A 27,695-nucleotide genomic window follows, 5' to 3' on the forward strand; every position below is an offset into this window, starting at 1 on the left:
CGTAATGGTTACTCAGAGCTAACCGAAGAAGTGGTTATTATTTTTCGTTCGTTTATTTTAAAAGGATATGGATTATAATAGTATGTTTAAGCATTGCATTTAATTGTACAGGTAAGGTTAAGCTTTGTGAATTGTGGTTTACGTTTGCTCGATATATTTAAAGCAAGGATTATGGTATTGCCTTAATTTAAATTGGAGGTTTAATACTACTTTTAAAATTCCTGTCACCCGTCAACAATAAGGGTTTCACGCTTTCAACCCCGCTCCCCTATTTCAAAATTCAAAGAAATCGAGGGGAATTTTAAAAGCAAAAGGAACTATACCGACGTTATATTTAGAATGGTTTTAAGGTGGTGTTTATTATTAGAAGTTACGTCTATTTCTCCATAAATCGAGAAGAGTTCTAAAGGAAGGTACTAGCTTGGGGCCCCAGATATTACAATTATAACGTAAGTAAATTTATTGAAGTAAGGATAGGGGGCTATGATTTTTTGTTAGGGGCTATTCCCGTTCGTGTCACACTATAATTATAACTGAAGTAAAAAAATTCAGTAATAATTTTAAAACAGTAGCGCATCGAGGGGCTGTTAAGTATGGTACGATGTGGCTGCTATTACGAGCCCTTGGGTCGTCTTATTGCGCTGAATTTGTCTTCAATTATCAGGAAGGGTTTTATTTTACTCTTTTGACTCGAGCTCTTCCGATAGATTTGGGTTTAGATATTCCACTAAAATATTCGAACAGAAGAATTTGAAAGCTTTGGAGTGATGAAAGTAATGACAATCCGAGCCATAGACCAATATGACCTCCGATTCCGCCCAATAAGTCTTGCATCTGCAACCGAAAAATGCAATATTTGTTGCTGAAATTATCATATTTCATAAGTTGCATTTACCGTGTATTTTCCTTGAGTTGAGTAAACGACTTGCTCCAAATTGGAAAAATATGTTTTAAATCTGTACAAAATTATGCGGATAATTTAAAATAGGGATCGAATTTATTTGCTTATTTTCTAACTTACTTTCCTTGATCTTCTTCCTGAAACCGAATAGAAATTATGCATCAGTTTTCATTTAGTCATAAAATAAGTTTATAAGGATATGTTCCATAAGTTTGTCACTGGTTACTATGAGAGCTTGCCATGAAGTGACGTAGGTCATAGATTCTCGTAATGCGAGTAAAGGCTTAGTACAGACTAAATAGGAAGCTGGACTGCCAAATTAACTCCGAGAGTAGGACTTCAATCCTCGCTTGCCGTTCTCGAACTAGCTCGAGCTGTAAGTCTCTAGCATTACGAAGTATAGGTAGTGACGTCATACTCATGGAACATATCTTATTAACTTATGTTCATACGTATTGATGGTGACACTGAAATTGAACTCTTACCAAAATTGAACTTGCCACTGTATTGTAAGATATCGAAGTCTCGTATTTAATCTCTCTGAATATTTAAATTTAAAATTATTTTAATTGCGAAAGGATATTTTGAAGTTTGCTTACAAACACAGCGAAGGACAGAAACAACTTTCAGGATTGTTAACCAATTCGGATTCGGCTTTTTTTAAACAACAAACTGAAATAATTGAATTAATATTTTCAATATTTTGATTTAAAAATAAAATTATGATACTCGCTTTGTGTTTGATTAGAGAAGTCGCAGGCTGGGTATCCTGGGTATTCGCCGATTAGTGGGTTGTGACAGGAGCAAAGACGTTTGGCGAACCGTTGAACACACGAATTAGTGCAATTCTAAATGGATAATTTGTACAAAACGAAATTGATTTTTGACAAACCTTTCCGAAAAAATCCTTACTGTTCTGGTTGAACCGAAGTATTCTTTGCAATTGTCGGCATAAGGATCCTTCAATCTTTTAATTGTCACCTGTTTAGAAATTTTTAGGAAAAGTTCAGGTTACATAACATTTTTCCTTAAAAAAACGGCTTTTTTCTAACTATAAAAGGGAAAAAGTCTTAAAACGAAGACTAAATCGAACCACACCTCTCTCAGCCTTTGAAAATTCAACCAATCCCGTTCGGGGAAAGAGAATTAATTTAGCAGACGTCACCAGGGCCGGATTAAGCAATTTTGCACCCGGGGGCCGAGATATTGTGCGCCCCCTTAAGTCGGAAAAAAGGAACATCAAATGTTGGTAAGGGGGAATAGTTTAACTCGATGCGCCCCCAACAAGCATTGCGCCCGGGGGCCAGTGCCCCCTCGGCCCCCCTTTAATCCGGCCGTGGACGTCACTAAACCAATGGCGGCCCAATAGTCCTCGTTTTTAAGACTAATTAAATTCTAATTATTTTGTAATAAGAGATCATTTATTTATTTAATATTTTTCCTTTAAAACAAGTCAAACGACATGAATAAAAAATGGAACTTAAATTAATATGTACTAACTTGTTTAATAGCTATGATGCTGTATATGTTATCTCTCAGGAAGAAGCTGGTTTCCTTTTCAATGTCCAGTTCATCGTGACTTGGTCCCAAGGAGACGCGAATCCCGTAGGCGTTGTTTATGTAGCGCGTCAGGAAATATTTGCGTTTTTCCAACGAAAATACGACAGTTAGACCTAAAATTCATTCAATACAAAATCGTAATATTTTCGTTATTTATTTAACTTTAAATATCATTCGTTCTGTTTTATACCTGAATTTAACCCACTGGCTGGTTTAATTGTTTTATCCGGTTTAAATTTGAAGCAGTTTCCTGTTTCCACACTGCTCAGGTTCGCAAATTTACTATAAAAGTCCAAGACTAAGACACACGGATGCAGGCTAGCAGGTTTAATAATTGTAAAACTGACCTGAAGTCGCACGGACTAAAGTAATTCGTGCACGTATGCACAAGGGATTCAAGTTTGTGTCCGACTTTTTCTCGTTCAGTTTTAGTCAGTTTCAAAACACTCCCGTAATAAACGGCGGTTTCATTTGCCTCTGGTGTTAAGTTACCCGCTCTTTTCGCATCACAAGCTAACACGTTGGTTAACTAAAATTATTGGGGATACTTGATCATACAAATAGTAGAATAGGTTACACGCGTCTCAATCCATTAACGTCTACAGCACCACCGTCTCGAATCTCTACTGGGACGGTAACGCTACGCAACCTTTCGAAATGTAACCTGAATTTAGTATTCGTACATTGTGCACTTGCATTACAGTCTTGTAATCCCTATGCCACAACTAACCGACAGTGCCTTAGGACAAAAGTATATAGCTTTAAAAATCAAAAGTACACTTCGTTGAAACTTGCTCACGTCTTGTAATGTGAGAAGCCCTCCTTAACCATTCAGAATAGTGTCGACCCCCCGCCCCGAGCTTCGTATGATTACCTTCCAGACCGTGGCTCAAGGAACAAGCCGCGAATAGGCTCACAAAGTAGCAGATACTAGCCCTAGTACCAAAAATTAACGTTTGGATCTCCTGCATCACGTACTACTTTCAATAGACCTATGACGTCAAGAAGTTCTTCCCTGATTGCTTAGTTCCCGAAAGCGGTTGAGCGGAGGGTATTTTGCTTTCCAGTTTACATGTCGTCTACAGCCAAAGGCAGGGAATTTTTCCTGTTACTATTCTGAGAGAGCAGTAGCTCTCTTAGATAAGACTTCATACTGCCTATAATGTATAAGGGTGGTTTTATAAAGGTGGTTTTTTGATTGGATGTAACTTTTTTCGTATTATGGTTACTATTTTGAAAAAAATCCAATGAACTAAAATCCTGACCCTTAATATGTGGTTAAAATTTCAAATACATCCTTGCTGTGGTTTTCCTCATAGAAAATTTAGTTGCTAAGGTTGGTTTTCATTTGAATAAAATTAATCACAGATTTTGGCAAAAAAAGGTAAATTTTCCCATAGGAATAACATTGGAAATGTTTGCTCTGATAGCGAAACTTTCTCGACCATTTTTTGAAAACTATTCAGCGACATTTAAAATGTCAATCATGATGAAATATAAAATTTAGTAGTCGGTTGAAACAACGTTTTCTCTTATAGTTCGAAAAGGGAAACCTTTAAAAATAACCCCTTATTCATACTCGGATATTTAATCTAGTACTGTTCATTCGAAAACTGTTAATGCCAAAAAGTAACATAGTATGAAAACAATACAAGTGTAATTTTGTTGAAAAAAACGAATATAAGTATTTTTTCAAATAATTGATGTTTTATAATCATGTCTTAAAACTAAAAAAACATTCCATTTTGTTCTCTTATCATTTACTTTTTCTAGTCTTTGTCCATTAAGGCATTTTTTACCTCTCCGTGTGACGTAGTCCAGGAGAGGTTCTGTAACGGCCGTGTCTGTCTGTGTGTCTGTCTGTCCGTTGTTACACCCACGTGACCGCGTTCGCAGTTTGCGTATCGGAGCAAACGTGTTCGCCATTTCCGAACTGCTTTCACAGTCACGGAAATGGCTCCTCTACTTGAGTTCTCACATCACCTGAGTTGAGTTCTTACTGGCTTCTAATCATCACCATCTTCTGGTCTTCGTCCATTCCACTTGGACATCAGTCTGTACATATTGGCTTTTAATCACCACCATCTTCTGTTCTTTGTCAATCCCACATTGACACCAGTGTGCACTTACACTGGCTTCTAACACCACCATCCACTGGTCTTCCGTCTATTCCACATAGACACCAATCTGTATCATTGGCTTCTACTCCATTATCATCGTTTGGTTTTAGGATATACGCGGAGATCAGCTAGGGTTACGAGAAACGTCTAGCCTCCCTAAAGGTGGGATCGGCCACCAAACGTTTTCGGAATTGCGCTTTTTCCTTACTATTATAATGGAAACGAATCGTATATATACCCCAAAATTTGAAGAAAGCGGGCAAGAGGGGTACCCTTCACTTTAAACGTCAATATTAGCAAAGTTTGAGAAGATAATAGGTATAACTTTATTTTAAACGATTTAACTATTATTAATGTTAATTATTGAAGATTAAAATAATTAAAAATAATTATATTTATTTAAATATTAAAGATAAACCTCTCGTGCAAAGAGAGAGATTATCATTGCCTCCTATATCTACCAAGGCCCGTGCATGCGATATATTTCCTTCATTGCCTCCTATATCTATCAAGGCCCGTGCATTGTGATATATTTCATTCATTGCCTCCTATATCTATCAAGGCACGTGCATTGTGATATATTTCATTCATTGCCTCCTATATCTATCAAGGCCCGTGCATTGCGATATGTTTTTCAAAACAACAACAAAAATGGGAAGCTCCTCTCAGAAACATAATAATTTCTTTTCTCTGTATATGAAATGAAAATATGGATAATATTGCGCTCCTTTAATGGTATGAATCCTTGCCTGTCTATTAATATTTTGCGTAAGAGTAATACGTTTTTAGCGAAGTCTAGAGAGGATAAACATAAGCGAGATTGTTTCGGAAAAAAAATACTGCTTCCACTAATGGGTTTATACTCCTTGTTACTGTTGTATAGAGTAATCATGATAAAAGCTTAAAAAATTACGAGAGGACAGACCTTTTTTATCCTCTTGTTTTATTCTTAATAAGAATATAAAACATTAATTTTGTATCAAAAAATATTTTTTGGTGCTAAGATTGCTTTAAAAAAATCCAAACGGTTAGGCATGATTAGAGTGAGATATAGACCGAGTGGGGAAATGTGAAGCCCCGCCCATTGACATGCGCGGTAACCACTGGATGTTTTACTTCCAACAGCAACACGTAGATGGCGGGAAAATCTACACTTTGGCGCGAAATTTAAAATGGTTCGTTTCACAAGATTGGTGTTGATATAGTTAATGTTACTTCAAATCTTAATAAAAAGATGAATATTTGTGTTAAAATATATATATCCCACGATGTTTTATTTTTTTAAACACAACATACACATTGTTTATAACTAAACAATAAAAGATTTGGGTACTATATTCGACGCTAAGTTACATTTTTGTAGGCACGTCACCAAGACTATTAGCTTATGTCGTCGTTCCTTAGAGATTTCGTTTAAGTTTTGTCGTGAGTTGAAATCTCTGCGTCATTTCCACATCTTATATTTAAGCCTAGTTCGTTCCAGATTGCTGTTTGGTTGGGTTGCCTGGGATAGCTGTAGCCACTTTCTCCTAACAAAAGTAGAAGAAGTACAGCGTAATTTTATAGAGTTCAGTCTTAAAAACTTTTTACCTAAAGCTACTTATAAGTATGGACTATTATTGACAATCCTTGATCTCCTCAAAATTAATGACTGAATCATGATACTTTTATTCACAAGTTAGTTCATAATGTTCTCCCGCTCTCGACTATATTAAATACTCTTAATTTTTCTATTCCTAAACATTTGCGCAGCCCAAAATACATTTTACAATCGCAGTATAACAATTAGGATGCAAATGCAATTCCTTAACTAGCGTTTTTGATCTTTTTTCGAACAACTTATCTGATGTACATAAAATAGAGAGAGAGAGAGAGAAAAAAAATCACTGATTTACTACTTTCTTTTTTCCAATTTAAATTTTTACGCGTGACTATTGCATTTATACGTTATTCTCTTGAAATTTTGTATTGAAAATGTGTACCAAGTGCATAATCTCGTGAGTTGTTTAACAACTTTGTTTTATACACAATAACATTCAATTATAATTTTTCTCTGAATTTCTTTGGTAGACATAATAAAGAAACTCTCAAATGCAGATCAATTGAAGGCCTATGATGATTAAAAGAATGAACAGCGGAAATGTTTAATAAGTATAGATTTAATAACATATCTTGCTTGGTTGTTTTTGTGATTTATTGAGGTTAATTGCGGGATGAGGAAAGAAGTCTTTGTAAATTACGGCGCTTGAAGTTAATTGATTTGGCCAAAAATGTAAATAATCACGATTATGAAATAGAATGAATGTATGTTAAATTTGTTTTGCTTCGGCTATATTAATGCAAAGTTATGACAATAACAAAAATAAACACACTTTCAGTCTGTTTCATTATCGTTTGGTAGCTAAATTGACTACAAGCACCGCACTTTACAAAACTACTCTCTTCATCGTGGAATTAACTGCGAAAATTCTGAGAAAAATGATCCTTCAAACATAATAGCTATTGGAAAACTATTAGTCTTTCATTGAAAAAAACAAGACATGATCTTGCAAAGACGCAAGTGCAGGTATTTTCCAATTTAGGCATCATCGATCGGTCTACAAATAATTTTAACCATTTTTCCTAACGTCGGGATTAATAATAATACATGTAATCCTTTATTGTTTAGCAGTAAACAATGTGTATGTTGTGTATAAAACATGTTGGGAATTGTACTTTAAATTGTAAATTTTAAGGCATCATTGCTCGGCCCACTGATAAATTTCCTAACGTTGGGATTATTTGGGAAATAATCCGAAATATAAATTCATTTTTGTGTTTCTGAAACTCGAAAATGGGCATTTACAAATCATATTTATTTAAGAAATAATAAATTCAAATCCTAAAGACAAACTACTTCCGTAATTATACATTTAATATTGCTAAAATCATGAACTTAAACATATTTACTTTTATTGTTTAGTAATAAAATATGTGTATGTTGTGTTTAAAACATCGTGGGAAATATATTTTAACACAAATATTTAACTTTTTATTAAGATTTGAACTAACATTATCTATATCAACACCAATGTTGTAAAACGAAGCATTTTAAATTTCGCGCCAAAGTGTAGATATTCCCGCCATCTACGTGTTGCTGTTGGAAGTAAAACATCCAGTGGTTACCGCGCATGTTAAAGGGCGGGGCTTCACCTTTCCCCACTCGGTCTATATCTCACTCTAGGCATGATGATATTTTTCAAATCTAATGAGATAACGCCCAACTAGTTGAAAATTGCCCTTTTTTATCCGCGGGAGCCATTCTTAATGAGAATTTCGATGCTAGTAGGTTGTCAATTAAACTACCTGTATATTATTGTTGTTGGAAATTGGATATTAAGTCAAATTAAGTGGTTGTAAAGAGCCAGCAGGTTTTTGCCACTTCTTTTTGTGAGTATTTGATTTTTGTATGTAAAATGGAGGAAGATAATGTTGAGAGTAAGGATGAAATGCGGAAGCGCAAAGCGCAGGAAAGGATGAGGGCAAAAATGTCGACGTTTTCATTGGATACTTAAGGTTATATAATCTTCTTGACACGGAGAGGTAATATTTTGGTTTTCCCAACTTGTTTTATTAATATTTTCTAGGGCGTCTATCATCGACGTCCAGACGGTAGAACATTTTTGGTAAGGTGCTGTAGTCGTTAGAATCATTGTAACATTGAGAAAATATGATGATAGTCTTATGTGATCTTACGGAATAAGATATATCTAGATCGTTGGTTTTAATGCGTTTAGATGCCACGGTGGTCTTACAAGGCGTTATCGATAAGGATTTCAACCGATTCCATGTATTACCTTTTCTAGCTTTTCGGCAAATGGTATGGAAATTTATTCTAAACAAGTGATTAACAGTGTTTTAGACATCTTTGATAATCGAAGACAATATATTTAATGCTCTTTTGTCATTATATGTAACATATTTTGAAAACCACCAGAATATAGTAGAATAATAGAAGATTTTAACCCTGAACTCGAAGAACTTTATCGTCACTGAATCTGAAAATAATCTTTTGGATTTGATTTTTTTATAGATTTCTGACCTGTTATTGTTGCAGATTGTAACGGCTGGAAATTCTACTTTCAATGATTTGTCAATGCGAACGCTTTGCATCGTGGGATACTTGAAATATTCGTCCAAAAAGGAACCAGTATGGTAAGCGCAAATAGCCCACATCAACAGAATATTGACGATTTTTAGGCATTGTAATTTATTTTCCGAAGTAACGCCCGAACGCGAAAAGGATAGAAGTCGACGCATTGTGAATTTCCAAGAACACTGACGTGTAAGTTGTAACCAGTATACTATACGATCGAATAATGGTAAAGTTCGTACTTAAAATAAGTATGACGTTTGACTTGTGGTGGACTGTATACTCTAACCTTAAAAATCTTGTCTTCAGCTAAGCTCTTGTTTCGATTTTCAACTATTTATCTTAGTCGGATTATCCGTTTATGAAAGTGATTATGACAAGGCTTTAAATGAACTTTCAATGATCGTTTCGAAAAAGTGCGTTGAAAGGTTAGTATGAAGAAATTTACATTTTTGATTTGGTAGAACAGACACATTTTTCGCCCCGTTATAAATATATAACAAGTCTTTCTACGTGAAGCTCTTTGGATTTCACCTATTTCTATATTAGTAGAAAAATAAATATTTACTGAGAATATAAGATTTTATACGGCTCGAGACAGTGAGATTATTTGCAGACCAATAAGGACTTAAAACTTACTTTATGTCAATTTTGCCTATGAACTCTGTTTATGAAGGTAACGTGGCGCGACACAGCTTTTGCGAAACACTATGATAGTTAAAAACCAGTAAAGTATTGACTGAACAAGTGTTTTATTATCTCTTTAATGACAAAAATAACTGATATAATGTCAACATCATTATCAACAGAGCATACTTGGTTAAACATGATGAGGTGGTGTTTGTTTTATACCGTTCAGAAGGAATTTATCACTTTGAGGCTTTCTTATTAATTTCTAGCTTTCAAGTTTAGTATTTAAGAAGTGTGTGAATTTTAAGAAATAGTTTCAAGATGTAGCTGATACCTTCGAAAATAGATTTCTCACATTTCAGTAAATAATAGTAATAATAATCTAGGCCAGGGATGACCAACCCGCGGCCCGCCGGCCGCATGCGGCCCGCTGAGTTTTAAATTGCGGCCCGTCAACCTAATATGCAATTGAACGTTTTGTGGCCCGCGCTCCCCTTTTTAAAATTTTTATCACGATTGTCGAATGAATGCCACATTTTTTTTAAGTTCTTGCTTTTACAAAAGATGAGTAGCCCTGAATAATTATTTTCCAAGCTTATTTATTGAAAATGGCTTCGTCATTCCGGAAAAGTAAGATAGGAGATGAAAATCGTACTTTTCAAGAGATATGGACTGAACAGTTTTATTTTGTTTTGGTAAAAGACAAGCCAGTTTGCTTAATTTGCAAAGAAGGAGTTTCAGCACTGAAGGAGTACAATCTTAAGCGACATTACGAATCAAAGCATGTAGAGAAATATGGAAATATTAAGGGAGCATCTCGTACTGATATCATAACAGATTTAAAAACCAAACTTAAAAATGAGCAAAACTTCTTCAGTCGATCCAAATCAGAGTCGCATGCGTCTGTGAGAGCGAGCTTCAAAATAACTGAAATACTAGCAGAAATACATGTGCCCAGAGAAGAAAAATATCTTTAGTAAAATAATGGTGGAATTTATAAACGTCGAACGCAAAGAATTTAGTACAGGCGAAGGCAGGGCGTCGTGCGCAAACATCTGCTTTTTGCGCACGACACCCTGCCTTCGCCTGTACTAAATTGCGTTGCGTCCGACGTCTTTTTCGACCGACCATTACCAGGCGTGTTGAGGATTTGTCCTTGTCAATTGATCCAAATATCGACGAACTTATTAGTTCAATGCAGTGCCAGATCTCGCATTAATCAATGATTAATATTTTCAGCTTTGTTTTTCCTATTTATGTGATATTTCTGATAAGATAAAAATCTATTGGTATTTCTGTGTCATTATTTTTTACTCCTTGTGATATCAATTTTCAATATTATTATAGTTTGCGGCCCGAGACATAGTTCCAATTTTGAAATTTGGCCCTCAAGCCCAAAAGGTTGGGCATCCCTGATCTAGGCTTTGTCTATGAAGGGATTTCCACACTAAGATTGTGGCTTATTTACAGGTGGGTCCCTTTACAATGTATAGAGGGGTGGTGGCTAGCCCCTATGCCCCCACAGCTAACCTACAGCGCCCTATACTAACTATTACCGTTAACCTCTGCAAGTTTTGATGGAAAGGAGAAACCGGGTTAGACCGCGGAGGAAAACTCCTTTTAACAAGCGGGGAGAGAACTTGCAAACTCTACACAGAAGGATTTGATCCCAGATTTTCACCCGGTGCCACAGTCCGGGATCGAACCCGGGATCCTCTTGCTGCGAGGCGAAAGCGTTAACCGCTACGCCACCCCACTAAAGGCATACTTAGAAAAGAGTATGTTACTTAATAAGTTTATATATGCTTTGCGTTGTGTAAGTTAATCAATACCTAGAGAATTGTTTTTCATATTGAACTAATTATTTTTATATCTGGTATTTTTTGCCTTGTGTAATTGAAATGGCACGCGATGCATAAGTTACAGGATTGTCAGGACCCTATAGTATACATGGCCATTATAATGATTTTTTTTCAGGTGTACTGTTTAACATTGGGTGCGCGGGAGGGGGGAAATGAAAATGATAGCACTGTCCTCGGGGTTAGGACTGTTCACGAGCTCCAGACAGCTTGGACTGATGCCGAACCGACAAACTGGTCTCTCGATTATTTAACGACCGAGCTTTTTTTAAGCCGAGCTGGCAGACAGACATCGAGACACTAACATGGCACTAAGACAGTCGGTACAACTCGCAAACCGACGTGGGAAAATTTGACTTTTCCCGCATCTGACCGTGGGAATAGAACGATTTCTTCATATTTTACCGACCTTCTTTTACTAAACCGTCACATATTCCTAAACATGGGATTGCATTCCGTGTCGTTCTCAAGTCCAACGTAGATAGTAGCAATTTTTCTTAAATAAATGTTCATGTGGGACAAACGTTTACCATGGATCTTATAAACTCTATAGGGATAGGAAAACTCGGAGGGGTATTTCTTCGTTGTTTCAAAAATATACGATCAAGAAGGGAAATTAAGATAGCGATACAGTATATCAACGGACATTCTAAGTACAATTTCAGAACTCGCTATTTAAAGTTAGACAGGTGAATGGACGTAATTGAGTTGCTTGTGCTTTCATGGTATATCAAGGTCGCTCGAAAATAATTTGAAAGAAATGTTAAAAATAGGCGCGTGTGGGAAGAATTATGTAGATACGGCCATTACATGACCTGACATGTTAAATGAAAAATGCACAGATTTTAGGCTTAGTGTCCCATAGCAAAAGCATGGGGTTTTTGGTGATTTACTGCATCGAATAACTAAAAAACTACAGCGAAGATACGATTCGGAATAATTTTAAATTAACAACTAACTATTTAAGGTGTGCCTTTTCCAAGTTTCATTCGAAACAATTAAGTCTAAGTATGTTCTATTACTCAATTTGAAAATTATGACAAAACCGTTATTCGCTGTATCAAGTCAGTTTAAGATGTTAGCACGTTCGAAGCTATATTGTCCAATTTTCGTGCTGGTTTTGCCTTCAATTATCAACAAGGGTTTTATTTCACTCTTTTGACTCGAGCTCTTCCGATAGATTTGGGTTTAGATATTCCTCTAAAATATTCGAACAGTAGAATTTGAAAGCTTTGGAGCGATGAAAGCAACGACAATCCGAGCCATAGACCAATATGACCTCCGATTCCGCCCAATAAGTCTTGCATCTGCAACCGAAAAATACAATATTTGTCGCTGAAAATATGAAATTTCACAAGTTGCATTTACCGTGTATTTTCCATGAGTTGAGTAAACGACTTGCTCCAAATTGGAAAAATATATTTTAAATCTGTACAATATTATGCGCATAATTTAAAATAGGTATAAAATTTATTTGCTTATTTTCTAACTTACTTTCCTTGATCTTCTTTCTGAAACCGAATAGAAATTATACATCAATTTTGATTTAGTCATACCATAAGTTCATAAGATATGTTCCATAAGTTTGTCACTGGTTACTATGAGAGTTTGTCACGAAGTGATTGAAGTAGGTCATAGATTCTCGTTAGTACAGACAGAAGTGAGATGAGACCAGAAGTACTGAGCTAACCAAATTCTTCACTCGGCGAAAGTGAATATTCTTGATAACACACCAACGGTTGGCCCTCTGGTGGCGGTTTCAGAATTTCCCCTCCAAAAACGTGAGACGCTCGCGGTGGTAGACGACCGCACTAGATTCAAGCACCCGCGTCCGTGTTGCGCGGCTTTAGGTTGAGGGAAGGGGGTAGGAAATGTTTTTGGAACTCGACCAATTTTTTCTCTCTAGTGTAGGCGCGTGGGAAGCGGCGTAAAATCCTCAAATTTGTTCACTAGTGCCAGGATCTATTACCAATGCTAGAGCCCTTCACTTCTAGTCTCATCTCACTTCTGGTACAGACTAAATAAGAAGTTGGACAGCAAAATTAACACCGAGTGCTGTAAGTCTCTAGCATTACGAAGTATAGGTAGTGACGTCATACTTATGGAAATTATCTTATTAACTTAATGTTCATACGTATTGATGGTGATATTGAACTCTTACCAAAATCGAACTTGAAACTGTAGTGTACGATATCGAAGTCTCGTATTTAATCTCTCTGAACATTTAAATTTAAAATTATTTTAATTGCGAAAGAATTTTTGAAGTTTGCTTACAAACACAGCGAAGGACAGAAACAAATTTCAGCATTATTAATCAATTCGGATTCGGCTTTTTTTAAACAACATACTGAAATAATTGAATTAATAATTTGAATTATTTAGATTTAAATAGCAAATTTGTGATACTCGCTTTGTGTTTGATTAGAGAAGTCACAGGCTGGATATCCGGAGTATTCGCCGATTAGCGGGTTGTAACAGGAACAAAGACGAGTGGCGGACCGTTGAACACACGAATTAGTGCAATTCTAAATAGACAATTTGTACAAAACGAAATTGACTTTTGACAAATACTTCCGAAAAAACCCTTACTGTTCTGGTTGAACCAAAGTATTCTTTGCAATTGTCGGCGTATGGATACTTCAATCTATTAATTGTCACCTGTTTAGAAATATTTAGGAAAGGTTCAGGTAACATAATATTATACCGAAAAGCGATATCTAGTTTACTAGGGAGAAGGTATAAGATGCCTAAGTATTCGCGTGCCATAGTCCCAGTCCCCCTTTCAAAATACATGGGGGGACGTAAAATGAGGCCGGGCTATTTCGCCTCTCCTCTGTCGGAAAATACGTAATTTTTCTCATTTCGCGTCGCGCTGACGTGAATTTTCTAGAACCAATAATATGGTGGTTGCCATTTAAAGCCGGAGATTAACTGAGGACCTACGTTTGGACTGGAGATAAAGCTAGAAATGTAGCAAATTTATACCTTCTCCCTAATAAACTAGATATCGTTTCTTGATTATACCTTAAAAGAACGGTTTTTTTTCTAAATATAAATGGAAAAAAGTCATAAAAACGAAGACTACTGCGCCATCCGCCATTGGTTTAGTGTCGTCTGCTAAATCGAACCACACCTCTCTCAGCCTTTGAAATTTCAACCAATCCCGTAGGGGAAAAGAGGTTTGATTTTAGCAGACGCCACTAAACCAATGGTGCCCCATTAAGCCTCTTTTTTAAGACTAATTAAAGGCAAAATATTTTGTAATAAGAGATCATTTATCTTTTTAATACTTTTGCTTTCAAACAATTCGAAAGACATGAAGAAAAATGGAACAATTATTAATATACTAACTTGTTTAATAGCTATGATGCTGTATATGTTATCAGTCAGAAAGAAACTGTTTTCTTTTTCTATGTCCAATTCATCGTGGCTTGGTCCCAAGGAGACGCGAATCCCGTAGGCGTTGTTTATGTAGCGCGTCAGAAAATATTTGTTTTTTTCCAACGAAAATACGATAGTTAGACCTAAATTTCATTCAATGCAAAACCGTAATAATTTCCTCATAAGTTTATGAGATACGTTCCACAAGTATGATACTACCAATACTTCGTAATGCTAGAGACTTACTGCTCCAGCTTCTTCGAGAACGACAAGCGCGAATTGCAGACTACGCTCGGTTTTGCAGTCCATCTTCCTATTTATTCTATACTAAGCCTTTGACAGGGCCTCATCAGGCGTCGCTTTACGAGAATCTATGACCTACGTCACTTCATGACAAGCTCTCAGTAACCAGTAACAAACTTATGGTACATATCTCATCAACTTATGATTTCATTAATCATTTAACTTTAAATATGATTAGTTTTATTTTATACCTGAATTTAATCCACTGGCTGGTTTAATTGTTTTATCCGGTTTAAATTTGAAACAGTTTCCTGTTTCCACACTGCTCAAGTTCACAAATTTACTATAAAAGTCCAAGACTAAGACACACAGATGCAGGCTAGCATGCAGGTTTAATAATTGTAAAACTAACCTAAAGTCGCACGGACGAAAGTAATTCGTGCACGTATGCACAAGGGACTCAAGTTTGTGTCCGACTTCTTCTCGTTTAGTTTTAGTCAGTTTCAAAACACTCCCGTAATAAACGGCGGTTTCATTTGCCTCTGGTGTTAAGTTACCCGCTCTTTTCGCATCACACTCAAACACGTTGGTTAACTAAAATTATTGGGGATACGTGATCATACCAATAGTAAAATAGGTTACACGCGTCTCAATCCACCAACGTCTACAGCACCACCTTCTCGATTCTCTACTGGGACGGTAACGCTACGTAACCTTTCGAAATGTAATGTCAAAGAGGAGAGAAAGAGGGATAGAGAATCAGTATAGGCAGCCGTGACCCATGCGTGGTGAAAACGGGGGTAAATCTACAGTACACCGCGGCGTCTGAGCGCTGCTTTCTCGCGCACAGTTGACGTAGGGGATGACAGAGATAGGGCGAGGAGGTCAATCCCCCATGCGCAAAGGATGTGCCTCCTAAAACTAAACGTACCGAAAATTGTTTCTACTACCCCGCTATTTTCCCATTTTTCGGCGGATTTTATAAAGCGCGTTTCTATCTCCCTCTCTCTCTCCTCTTTGGTAATGTTTGGATCGCCTGCATCACGTACTACTTTCAATAGACCTATGACGTCAAGAAGTTACTATTCGTCATGTTACTATTCTGAGAGAGCAGTAGCTCTCTTAGATAAGACTTCATACTGCCTTTAATGTATAAGGGTAGTTTTTTTTGATTGGTTGTAACTTTTTTCGTATTATTGAAAAAAATCCAATGAACTAAAATCCCGGCCCTTAATATGTGGTTAAAATTTCAAATACATCCTTGCTGTGGTTTTCCTCATAGAAAATTTAGTTGCTAAGGGTGGATTTCATTTGAATAAAATTAATCACAGATTTTGGCAAAAAAAAGGTAAATTTTCCCATAGGAATAACATTGGAAATGTTTGCTCTGATAGTGAGACTTTCTCGACCATTTTTTGAAAACTATTCAGCGACATTTTAAATGCCAATCATGATGAAAGATAAAATTTCATCTTTCTGTTGCATTTAGTAGTCGGTTGAAACAACGTTTTCCCTTATAGTTCGAAAAGAGAAACCTTTAAAAATAACCCCTATTCATACTCGGATATTTATTCTAGTACATTTCATTCGAAAACTGTTAATGCCAAAAAAGTAATTTAGAACGAATAATCTGTCTTTCGAAAACAATACAAGTGTAATTTTGTTGAAAAAAACGAAGATAAGTACTTTTTTTCAAATAATTGATGCTTTATAATCAAGTCTTAAAACTGAAAACAATTTAATATCTGTTACTTCAGTCATTCCATTTTGTTGTCTTATCATTTACTATTTCTAGTTTTTGTCTTTTTAGCCACATCGTAGTATACGATAGGCTCTTAGTTTGACCCGAGCCGTAGTAGTAGTAGTGGCAGGGGTTGTCGCTTTCGTTATCGTTATATTTTAGCTTAAAAGAATTCGATAGTACCTCAACCCACCATTAGGGGTAACTGAAATCGGTTAGAGATTTTATATTAATTAAAAATATTCTTGATCTCAGCGGCAGTAAGACACTCTACCACCGTACCACGAGGGCTTGACAAAAACGGCGAGTTTTCTTTCTTTAATTTATATCTGAAGTGTCGGGAATGAGGGAGGGCCCTATTTATCTGTGGGGTCGGACACTTCTGTATTTTTGGGGTCGGATACTCCTGAATTTGGTGTCTTTTGGTCTTCATGTTTCTTTTCTTTTTACTTATGCGCTAATTAAATAGATAACGATGTGGCTACTATTAAGGCCCAGCCCTTGGGTCATCTTGTTTATTAATATTTTCTAGGGTAGGGGAGTGCGTCTATCATCGACGTCCAGACGGTAGAACATTTTTGGTAAGGTGCTGTAGTCGTTAGAATCATTGTAATATTGAAAATTCATGTTGATAGTCTTATGATCTTACGGAATAAGATATATCTAGATCGTTGGTTTTTATGCGTTTAGATGTCTTGTTGTTCTTACAAGGCGTTATCGATAAGGATTTCAACCTTTTCCATGTATTATCTTTTTTAGCTTTTTCGCAAATGGTATCGAAATTTATTCTAAACAAGGGATTAACAGTGTTTTAGGCACCTTTGATAATCGAAGATCATATATTCCACCGGATTGCGGTGCTTTCCTTCTTTGAATCAAAGCGCGGCTCACCGGTTCCCCTACAAGGTGACTTTCCTTACGAAGTCCGGTTTTGGCTTGGCCAAGTTCAGGAGGAAATGAACTTTTAGGGGAACCAAGTGACCGCGATTTGCATTATTGCAACAGGTATAAGATCTGCGCAAGAAGCGATATCTAGTTTATTAGGGAGAAGGTATAAATTCGCCACATTTCAAGCTTTATCTCCAGTCCAAACGTAGGTCCGGAGTTAGTCCCCGCCTCTAAATTACAACCAGCATCTCATTGGTTCTTGAAAACTCACGTCAGCGCGGCGATGCGAATGACGAAAATTACGTATTTTCCGACTGAGGAGAGGCGAAATAGCCCGGCATCCTTTTACGTCCACCCTTGTATTTTGAAAAGAGGGACTGGGACCATGGCGCGCGAATACTTAGGCATCTTAAATCATCTCCCTAGTAAACTAGATATCGCTTATTTAATGCTCTTTTGTCATTAAATGTAACATATTTTGAAAACCACCAGAGTATATGAGAATAATAGAAGATTTTAACCCTGAACTCGAAGAACTTTATCCTCACTGAATCTGAAAATAATCTTTTGGATTTGATTTTTAATAGATTTATGACCTGTTATTGTTGCAGATTGTAACGGCTGGAAATTCCACTTTCAATGATTTGTCAATGCGAACGCTTTGCATCGTGGGAAACTTGAAATATTCGTCCAAAAAGGAACCAGTATGGTAAGCGCAAATAGCCCACATCAACAGAATATTGACGATTTTTAGGCATTGTAATTTATTTTCCGAAGTAACGCCCGAACGCGGAACGTATTGAAGTTGACGCATTGCGAAATTCCGAGAACACTATCTATCTTGAGAAGTTAACTATTATCGTATGTTCGTATTTAAAATAAGTACGACGCGGAGTTGTGGTGTACTGTGTACACTAACCGCAAATGTCTTGTCTTCTGCTAAGCTCTTTTTTCGATTATCAATTATTTATCTTAGAAAAAACAGTCGTTTGTTAAAGTATGACGGTATGTTTCGTAGTAAGTTCATGGATAAAGAATGTGCGTGAGGAACTTTGTTTCCACGCTACAGGATAGACAACTCCTTATCTCCGAAGGTGGATTATTCTATATATACCCTTTTCCAGCTTCGGTTGTCAGCACGAGCAGAGCTAGGTCTCTATGTAACGTAGCTTTGTCCATGCTGACAAGAGACGAAAGGCATATTCATGGTCAGGGTCTAAAATCTCGAGATTTAAATCCTCTATTTAACCGTTGCCTACGTTAATCAAGGCCTCTGCACGGCGCCGATTTTTATTTTTATTTTGGCAATTTAAGTTGCTAAATTCTCTCACCTGAGGAGCTATTAGCTAGACCTAAATAATTTGAAATGTTCAATTTCTCGCGCTTGGAATTTTAAAAACTCATTTTCGAGCTCGTTTTTGGTCCAGCTATCAATGTCATCTCGCGGTAAAATAGGGAAAAAATAAGAAGTCGTGTTTCTTAAAAGTCCCCCCCTTCGAAACTACCGTGCACAGGCCTTGATTAACGTAGGCAACGATTTAACGCACAAAGCTACGTTACATAGAGACCCAGGTTTGCGCGTGCTGACAACAGAAGCTGGAACAGAGTGTATACAGAATAATCTGCCGTCGAAGATAGGGAGTTGCCTATCCCATAGCGTGAAACATATTTACTCACGCGCAACCTTTATCCATGGTAAGTTTATATGATGCAAATGTAGGCCTAAGTTAATCAATATCCTGAGGACGTTTTTTTTAATACAATAATAACTTTTATGTCTCGTATTTTTTGCCTTGTATAACTGCATGTTTTCTTCACCTTTGATCGATACTCGCGGTGGTAAAATACAAGTCACGTAAAACAATTTACGTATTAGCTAGGTGTGGTTGAGGTGGGAAGGGCGTGTTAGTTTCGTATGTGCGAATGTAGTACAGTATTCTTGTTTTCTAACTCGCTAACTTAATATTCGAGATGGCCCAACGTTTGGTGTACATTAAGTTCTTACCACATCTAGATAAAAAGGTCTTTTCGCCTATCCAGCCTCCACAGACAATCCACAAACATACACACTCACAGATCATAATCGTAAAGCCAGTTTGTCTTTCACAACGTAGATAAAAACCTATAACAAATACACATTGAAGGGTCAGGAGATATTTTCAACGAGAACTATAAATAAATAGCAGCAACCCTGCCTTTACACATAGTGCCCTTTCCGTATGAAAATGAATCTCTCATTCTAGCTACCTTGCCCGTATTCCCCCAAAAACCGGAGTAAGGAGAAAATATCTTAATCCGTTTCGATACGGCCGTCCGTCAAATGAACCCTAAACTTTATCCTCGCCGCAATCTAACCGGGTGAATACTTTGACGATGCCGATCTTACTTCTTTCCCAATACTTTGAAGAGCCTAAAAAGGATCTTTTCTTAACTATAGGTCCAGACAAACTTGTTTTACGTCCATCCGAAGTCGGAAAATTGCCTTTGACTCATACCATAGCGCTAATGTATTTCCTCTCGCAATTCTTTCACATTACGAGCTCCAACGTGGTAGCGGATCTTGCCTTAATCGCTTTCTATCCACGCTTGTTTTTCGTGTACCCGGGGTTAACTCACAAACACACACACACACACACACACCCACACACACATACAATCCATCAGCGCAATACCTAGGTGTGATTATATAACCACACCTAGCTAAAAACGCGAAAGTTCTATAAAGGTAAGTGTCGTGCTTTTGTTGATTCAAATGACACGCTATGAACGAGTTACAGAATTGTTAGGACCATAGTATACCAAGGTAATTATAATTTTTTCAGCACTGTTTAACATTGGGTGCGCGGGAGGGGGAAGTAAATGAAATTGAGGTCACTGCGTGTCCTCGGGTAGCAAAATGTTGTTACTTCTTTGTTGGTTCTCTAGGGAATTACAAAGTTCGTGAACGCACTGTTCTGAATTGTCTATTCTGTATTTATCCCACATTTTGAATTGCACTCAGTTATCAAAATATTGCCTAAAATTCCTTTTCCTGCAAAATATCTAATAAATGTAAAAATTCAAGAACGATCTGAATTTTTAGCATAACGGCCAACGGAAAATTCCAGAAAAATGCTATTCTATAACTTTTCCGTTAAGCGAAAACATCTTTCCCGTTAATTTTTAAATTCTCGTTGAAATTTCATCATAGCATTTTTGTTAGGCTTAAGTTGAACTATTGACAGACATAGTTGGCTTGGTTTTTCTTTACTATTTAATTATTTTAAATTGTCACCTTAATTGAATAAATTGTCATTTAACGCGAAAGACGCGTTGATTCGTAAAGCATTGCCTAATTTCTTGCACAGAAACGAGAAGAATTTCCATTTGTATTTATCGGTAGGCCAATTTAAATATCGCTCTCGAAACGTAATTAAAATTATGGCCAAAAATAAACATTTGTGTGAACAAATAATTTTCTATCACTATAGTAGTGTTTTTGAAATAGGCTTAACAATGCTTTTTTAATCCGTAAAGTCCCAAACGGATGCCTTCGAGCTCACGAAAAGTTAACGTTTACCGTTACCGTTACGTTTTCGTCCAAGAAGTTACAGAATAGGCTTTTTCACAAAACGGTTTTAGCCGACCGTAATGTTAACGGTTCACGAAAACTTTACGGCCAAAAACGCTTACAGAATAGGGTCTCAGGATGGTCATCGATTTCATTAGGAAGTTTAGAATAAGCCTTCTGTGCTTTTTGCAAGGCGTGAAGGTCCGTAAGAAGATGGAGAGAGCCTTGTCAGTCACCGATTGATAATCAGACCATTTCTGATGATAACGAGTGAATAGGTGTAGTAAAGTTTAATACATTTCGCCCCCCCCGTGAATTGAGTACTGTAAAGTTTGAAATAATGTTTTCCTTCGCTAATGTAAGATTAAAGGGCATTGGCGTTGATTTGATGCCTTATAAGAACAGGGGTTTGGGAACGATGTGGCTTTAATGTGTCTTGACCATCTTGTTTAAAGTGATAGTGACGATGTTTTTTTGTTTTTTTTTAACATTGAGGAAAGTATATATTTTACAGAATATTTGACACTATTGAGTGAGATTTTTATTGGTCAGTAAATCTTTCCTATTCTGAATCGCAACCATTTCAAAATTGATTTACCAAATGTTTTATTATCACTTTAAGTATAAGAATAATCGTACTAGTATTAGAATTATTGGGTTTACCCATTATTAACAGAGCATAGGTAATGTAAACAACGATAAGTGTGCCTCCACTGGTGTTATAGATTTTGACTTCCAATCCTCCTCCTCCCCCTTGTGAGTGAGATGGAAATTCGTATTTTTCCGCTCTGCGCATGTACCAAATTTCAATCTCCCCATTCAGGATTCTCCAAAGAGCTATGGTTCCTTTTCCAGACGTGACCTAGCTATTTCCGACTAAACCCCATAGAAAGAGCATGAGGTTTTGGTGGTCCACTCCACCGAGTAACTTAAAAACTACAGCGAAGTTAAGATTAATGAAAAATTCACAAATTTTTAGGCTTAGTGTCCCATAGAAAATACATGGGGTTATTGGTGGTTTAATCCATCGATTAACTTAAAAACTACAGCGAAGTTACGAGTCGGAATGATTTTAAATTAACAAGTAACTATTTAAGGTGTGCCTTTTCCAAGTTGCATTAAAAACAATAAAGTCGAAGTACGTTATTTTAATTATTTTGGAAATTATGATAAAAACTTTATTCGCTGTATCAATTCAGTTTAAGATGTTAGCACGTTCAAAGCTATATTTTCCATTTTTGAGGTGGTTTTGCCTTCAATTATCAACAAGGGTTTCATTTCACTCTTTCGACTCGAGCGCTTCCGATAGATTTGGGTTTAGATATTCCACTAAAATATTCGAACAGAAGAATTTGAAAGCTTTGCAGCGATGAAAGTAATGACAATCCGAGCCATAGACCAATATGACCTCCGATTCCGCCCAACAAGTCTTGCATCTGCAACCGAAAAATACAATATTTGTCGCTGAAATTATCATGACATTTCAGAAGTTGCATTTACCGTGTATTTTCCATGAGTCGAGTAAACGACTTGCTCCAGATTGGAAAAATATATTTTAAATCTGATAAAATTATGCGGATATTTAAAATAGGTATCAAATTTATTTGCCAATTTTCTGACTTACTTTCCTTGACCTCTTTCCTGAAACCGAATAGAAATTAAACGTGAGTTTCGTTTTAATCATGCCACAAGGTCATAAGATTTGTTCCTTAAGTTTGTCACTGGTTACTGAGAGCTTGTCATGAACTGACGTAGGTCATAGAATCTCGTAATGCGACTAAAGGCTTAGTACAGACTAAATAGGAAGTTGGACTGCAAAATTAACACCGAGTGTAGTCTGCAATTCTCGCTTGTCGTTTTCGAACTAGCTCTAGCTGTAAGTCTCTAGCATTACGAAGCGTAGGTAGTGACGTCATACTTATGGAACATATCTTATTAACTTTATGTTCATTGATGGTGACCTAGAAACGAATTTTAACTCTTACCAAAATCAAACTTGAAACTGTATTGTACGATATTGATGTCTCGTATTTAATCTCTCTGAATATTTAAATTTCGTATTATTTTAATTGCGAAAGAATTTTTTGAAGTTTGCTTACAAACACGGCGAAGGACAGAAACAACTTTCAGGATTGTTAACCAATTCGGATTCGGCTTTTTTTAAACAACAAACTGAAATAATTGAATTAATACTTTGAATTAAAAAGTAATATTATGATACTCGCTTTGTGTATGATTAGAGAAGTCGCATGCTGGGTATCCTGGGTATTCACCGATTAGCGGGTTGTAACAGGAGCAAAGACGAGTGGCGAACCGTTGAACACAAGAATTAGTGCAATTCTAAATAGACAATTTGTACAAAACGGTATTGACTCGTGACGAACACTTCTGAAAAAGGTTCTTACTGTTCTGGTTGAACCAAAGTATTCTTTGCAATTGTCGGCGTATGGATACTTTAATCTATTAATTGTAACCTGTTGAGAAATTTTTAGGAAAAGTTCAGGTAACAGAACTTGTAATACCTTAAAAAAAACGGGTTTTTTTTCTTCCAAATATGAAAGGAAAAAAGTCTATAAAACGAAGACTATTGCGCCATCCGCCATTGGTTTAGTGTCGTCTGCTAAATCGAACCACACCTCTCTCAGCCTTTGAAATTTCAACCTATCCCGTACGGGGAAAGAGGTTCGATTTAGCAGACGCCACTAAACCAATGGTGGCCCATTAAGCCTCTTTTTTAAGACGAATTAAATCCAAATTATTTTGTAATGAGAGATCGTTTTTTAATCCTTTTCCTTTAAAACAAGTCAAACAACATGAATAAAAAATATAGTAACCTGTTTAATTGCTATGATGCTGTATATGTTATCTCTCAGGAAGAAGCTGTTTTCTTTTTCAATGTCCAGTTCATCGTGGCTTGGTCCCAATGAGACGCGAATACCGTAGGCGTTGTTTATATAGCGCGTCAGGAAATATTTGCGATTTTCCAACGAAAATACGATAGTTAGACCTAAATTTCATTCAATACAAAATCGTAATAATTTTCTCATAAGGTTATGAGATACGTTCCATAAGTGTGATACTACCTATACTTCGTAATGCTAGAGACTTACTGCTCCACCTACTTCGAGAACAACAAGCGAGAATTGACTACACTCAGTTTTGCAGTCCATCTTCCTATTTATTGTATAGGGAGCTAACAACTGTCTACGGGGAAGAGATAGTATGACGTCACGCAGCCCCCCTCTGGTTGGCATTTTTGCGCGTAGAATACTGTTTCCAACCGTTAGGGGGATGAAACTCCAGTAAGCGATAGAAGAGTGTGACGTTTCAGGGTCAGAACTGTTAGCTCCCTATACTAAGCCTTTGACATCGCCTCATCAGGCGTCGCTTTACCAGAATCTATGACCTACGTCACTTCATGACCAGCTCTCAGTAACCAGTAACAAACTTATGGTACATATCTCATGAACTTATGATTTCATTAATCATATAACTTTAAATATGATTTGTTTTGTTTTATACCTGAATTTAATCCACTGGCTGGTTTAATTGTTTTATCCGATTTAAATTTGAAGCAGTTTCCTGTTTCCACACTGCTCAAGTTCACAAATTTACTATAAAAAGTCCAAGACTAAGACACACAGATGCAGGCTAGCATGCAGGTTTAATAATTGTAAAACTGACCTAAAGTCGCACGGACGAAAGTAATTCGTGCACTTATGCACAAGGGACTCAAGTTTGTGTCCGACTTCTTCTCGTTCAGTTTTAGTCAGTTTCAAAACAATCTCGTAATAAACGGCGATTTCATTTTCCTCTGATGTTAAGTTACCCGCTCCTTTCGCATCACACGCAAACACGTTGGTTAACTAAAATTATTGGGGATACTTGATCATACCAATAGTAAAATAGGTTACACCAGAAGTAAGATGAGACTAGAAGTAAAGAGCATTGGTAGTAGATCCTGGCACTAGTGAAAAAATTTGAGGATTTTATTCGCCGCTTCCATTGCGCCTACACTAAAGAAAAAAGTATTTGTCGAGTTCCAAAAAATTTCCTACCCCCTTCCCCTCAACCTTAAACCGCGGAACACGGACGCGGGTGCTTGAATCTAGTTCGGCCGTCTACCGCCACGAGCCAACCGTTGGTGTCTTATCAAGAATATTCACTTTCGCCAAGTGAAGAATTTGGTTACCTCAGTACTTCTAGTCTCATCTCACTTCTGGTTGCACGCGTCTCAATCCACTAACGTCTACAGCACCACCGTCTCGATTCTCTACTGGGACGGTAACGCTACGCAACCTTTCGAAATGTAACCTGAATTTAGTATTCGTACATTGTGCACTTGCATCACAGTCTTGTAATCCATATGCCACAACTAACCGACAGTGCCTTAGGACAAAAGTGTACTATATAGATTTACAAATCAAAAGTGCACTTCGTTGAAACTTGCTCACGAAGTGTAATATGAGAAGCCCTCCTTTACCATTCAGAATAGTGTCGCGAGCTGCGAATGATTACCTTCCAGACCGTGGCTCAAGGAACAAGCCGCGAATAGGCTCACAAAGTAGCAGATACTAGCCCTAGTACCAAAAAGTAACGTTTGGATCTTCAGCATCACGTACTACTTTCAATAGACCTATGACGTCCAGAAGTTCTTCCCTGATTGCTTAGTTCCCGAAAGCGGTTGAGAGGAGGGTATTTTGCTTTCCAGTTTACATGTCGTCTACAGCCAAAGGATCTCAGAGAGAAGGTATAAGATGCCTTTGTATTCGCGCGCCATATTCCCAGTCCCTCTTTCAAAATACAAGGGGGGACGTAAAAGGGGGCGCCGGACTATAGTTTTCGCAATAAGTGATATCTAGTTTATTAGGGAGAAGGTAGAAGTTGGCTAAGTATTGTCGCGCCTTAGTCCCAGTCCCCCTTTCAAAATACAAGGGGGGACGTAAAAGAAGCCCGAGTTATTTCGCCTCTCCTCAGTCGGAAAATATGACTGTAATTTTCGTCACTCGCGTCGTCGCGCTGACGTGAGTTTTCAAGAACCAATGAGATGCTGGTTGTAATTTAGAGACGGGGATTGACTCCGGACCTACGTTTGGACTGGAGGTAAAGCTGGAAATCTGGCGAATTTATACCTTCTCTATGAGATACTAGACATAACTTCTTGTTGGATGTAACCTTTTTCGTATTATGGTTTAGTATACTTGATTTGATTTAGAAACAATTATAGAACGAACGATTTTCACGTAGAGACACATATTCAAAATCCTTTAAGTTAGGTTCAAAACCTTTAACTAACTTGTTAATGGCAATTAAAAACCATTCCGTAACCGTTTCAGCACCGCTGGCAGCCTCCATTTTCTCTTTTCTTTGGTCAAGGTTTTTTTTCTCTATTCGGAATACGTCAATCGCGACTGTATGACCTATCCCCACGGGATCCAATTGGAAAGCGCAGAGCATGAAAGGGGTGGGGCTTACTTGTCCACTAAAACCGGCGTAAGAGTAGAAGCGTAAAATCTAGTGACATAGGCATTCTTATTGTAAATTTATTCTTGCTTTGGTGTTATGTAACGTTAACAGTCATGTTGACAAACTAAGAAAATCGTTGAGGTGAAACGAGAGGCACGGCAACCCTGTTGTGAATATGGCTTTGAACATAGAGGGTGTACAGTTGAGGACTAGAAAATTGGGCCTTTACAAACACGTAAAGGTAATATCCCTCCAAAGTTTTATCTCTTCATTTGCTGTTTTTTCCCCATCGGAAGATTTTAATGTGTACAAGTATATCCTTATTGGTAGTAAAATGTCGTCTGATTTACAGTTTATTCGCTATGCTTTGTATACTGCTTTAATATTACATAAATTTGAACTTCAGTATTTGTTCATAAAAACAAAAGAAACATTTCCATATCTGGGTAAATAAGTTTGTAAGTAGTCCTCCTCTTGACTCGGAGAGGTAAATTTTGGTTTTCCCAACTTGTTTTTATTAATATTTTCTAGGGTAGGGGAGTGCGTCTATCATCGACGTCCAGACGTTAGAACATTTTTGGTAAGGTGCTGTAGTCGTTAGAATCATTGTAATATTGAGAATTTATGTCGATAGTCTTATGATCTTACGGAATAAGATATATCTAGATCGTTGGTTTTTGTGTGGTTAGATGGCTTGGGTTTTGCGGGATTAGATGTCTTGTTGGTCTTACAAGGCGTTATCGATAAGGATTTCAACCTTTCCCATGTATTATCTTTTTTAGCTTTTTCGCAAATGGTATGGAAATTTATTCTAAACAAGGGATTAACATTGTTTTAGGCATCAATGACAATCAAATGCTCTTTTGTCATTAAATGTAACATATTTTGAAAACCACCAGAGTATATGAGAATAATAGAAGATTTTAACCCAGAACTCGAAGAACTTTATCCTCACTGAATCTGAAAATAATCTTTTGGATTTGATTTTTTTTTATAGATTTCTGACCTGTTATTGTTGCAGATTGTAACGGCTGGAAATTCTACTTTCAATGATTTGTCAGTACGAACGCTTTGCATCGTGGGATACTTGAAATATTCGTCCAAAATGGAACCAGTATGGTAAGCGCAAATAGCCCACACCAACAGAATATTGACGATTTTTAGGCATTGTAATTTATTTTTCGAAGTAACACCCGAACGCGGAACGTATTGAAGTTGACGCAT

General features: G+C 36.9%; 2 protein-coding genes and 3 long non-coding RNA genes across 11 annotated transcripts; all 5 read right to left on the bottom strand.

The window, feature by feature from the left end:
• Positions 1 to 98: 98 nt before the first annotated feature.
• Positions 99 to 23,186, bottom strand: LOC149647284 (uncharacterized). 7 transcript variants are annotated; one of them, XR_016371915.1, is made up of 4 exons: positions 22,991 to 23,186; positions 22,630 to 22,646; positions 22,506 to 22,566; positions 99 to 834 (listed from the first exon to the last, which is right to left on the bottom strand). It is a non-coding gene; the product is annotated as an uncharacterized LOC149647284 (long non-coding RNA). The 7 variants fall into 7 exon arrangements; XR_016371911.1 differs by lacking the exon at positions 99 to 834 and adding an exon at positions 11,964 to 12,509; XR_016371912.1 differs by lacking the exon at positions 99 to 834 and adding an exon at positions 21,952 to 22,441.
• Positions 1,017 to 8,880, bottom strand: LOC149647285 (bile acid-sensitive ion channel-like). Its single transcript, XM_089850289.1, has 9 exons — positions 8,663 to 8,880; positions 8,317 to 8,455; positions 2,809 to 2,990; positions 2,652 to 2,743; positions 2,402 to 2,574; positions 1,814 to 1,882; positions 1,635 to 1,749; positions 1,501 to 1,573; positions 1,017 to 1,441 (listed from the first exon to the last, which is right to left on the bottom strand). Exons 1-9 carry the CDS (start codon positions 8,878 to 8,880, stop codon positions 1,348 to 1,350), a joined length of 1,155 nt encoding a protein of 384 aa, XP_089706415.1. The 3' UTR covers positions 1,017 to 1,347.
• On the bottom strand, positions 13,602 to 14,656 carry LOC149647286 (uncharacterized). The gene is made up of 3 exons (XR_016371817.1): positions 14,554 to 14,656; positions 13,792 to 13,860; positions 13,602 to 13,727 (listed from the first exon to the last, which is right to left on the bottom strand). It is a non-coding gene; the product is annotated as an uncharacterized LOC149647286 (long non-coding RNA).
• Positions 17,121 to 18,158, bottom strand: LOC149647287 (uncharacterized). Its single transcript, XR_016371819.1, has 2 exons — positions 18,052 to 18,158; positions 17,121 to 17,355 (listed from the first exon to the last, which is right to left on the bottom strand). It is a non-coding gene; the product is annotated as an uncharacterized LOC149647287 (long non-coding RNA).
• On the bottom strand, positions 22,878 to 27,695 carry LOC149647288 (epithelial sodium channel subunit alpha-like). Its single transcript, XM_089849624.1, has 8 exons — positions 27,478 to 27,695; positions 27,120 to 27,282; positions 24,690 to 24,871; positions 24,528 to 24,619; positions 23,840 to 24,012; positions 23,411 to 23,479; positions 23,231 to 23,345; positions 22,878 to 23,177 (listed from the first exon to the last, which is right to left on the bottom strand). The coding sequence occupies exons 1-8, from the start codon at positions 27,693 to 27,695 to the stop codon at positions 23,101 to 23,103; spliced, it is 1,089 nt and encodes a 362-aa protein (XP_089705750.1). The 3' UTR covers positions 22,878 to 23,100.

Source organism: Phalangium opilio, unplaced genomic scaffold (genome assembly GCF_054372755.1).
Source record: "Phalangium opilio isolate 3A_F unplaced genomic scaffold, DU_Popi_V2 ptg000089l_1, whole genome shotgun sequence".
Classification (NCBI taxonomy): domain Eukaryota; kingdom Metazoa; phylum Arthropoda; class Arachnida; order Opiliones; family Phalangiidae; genus Phalangium; species Phalangium opilio.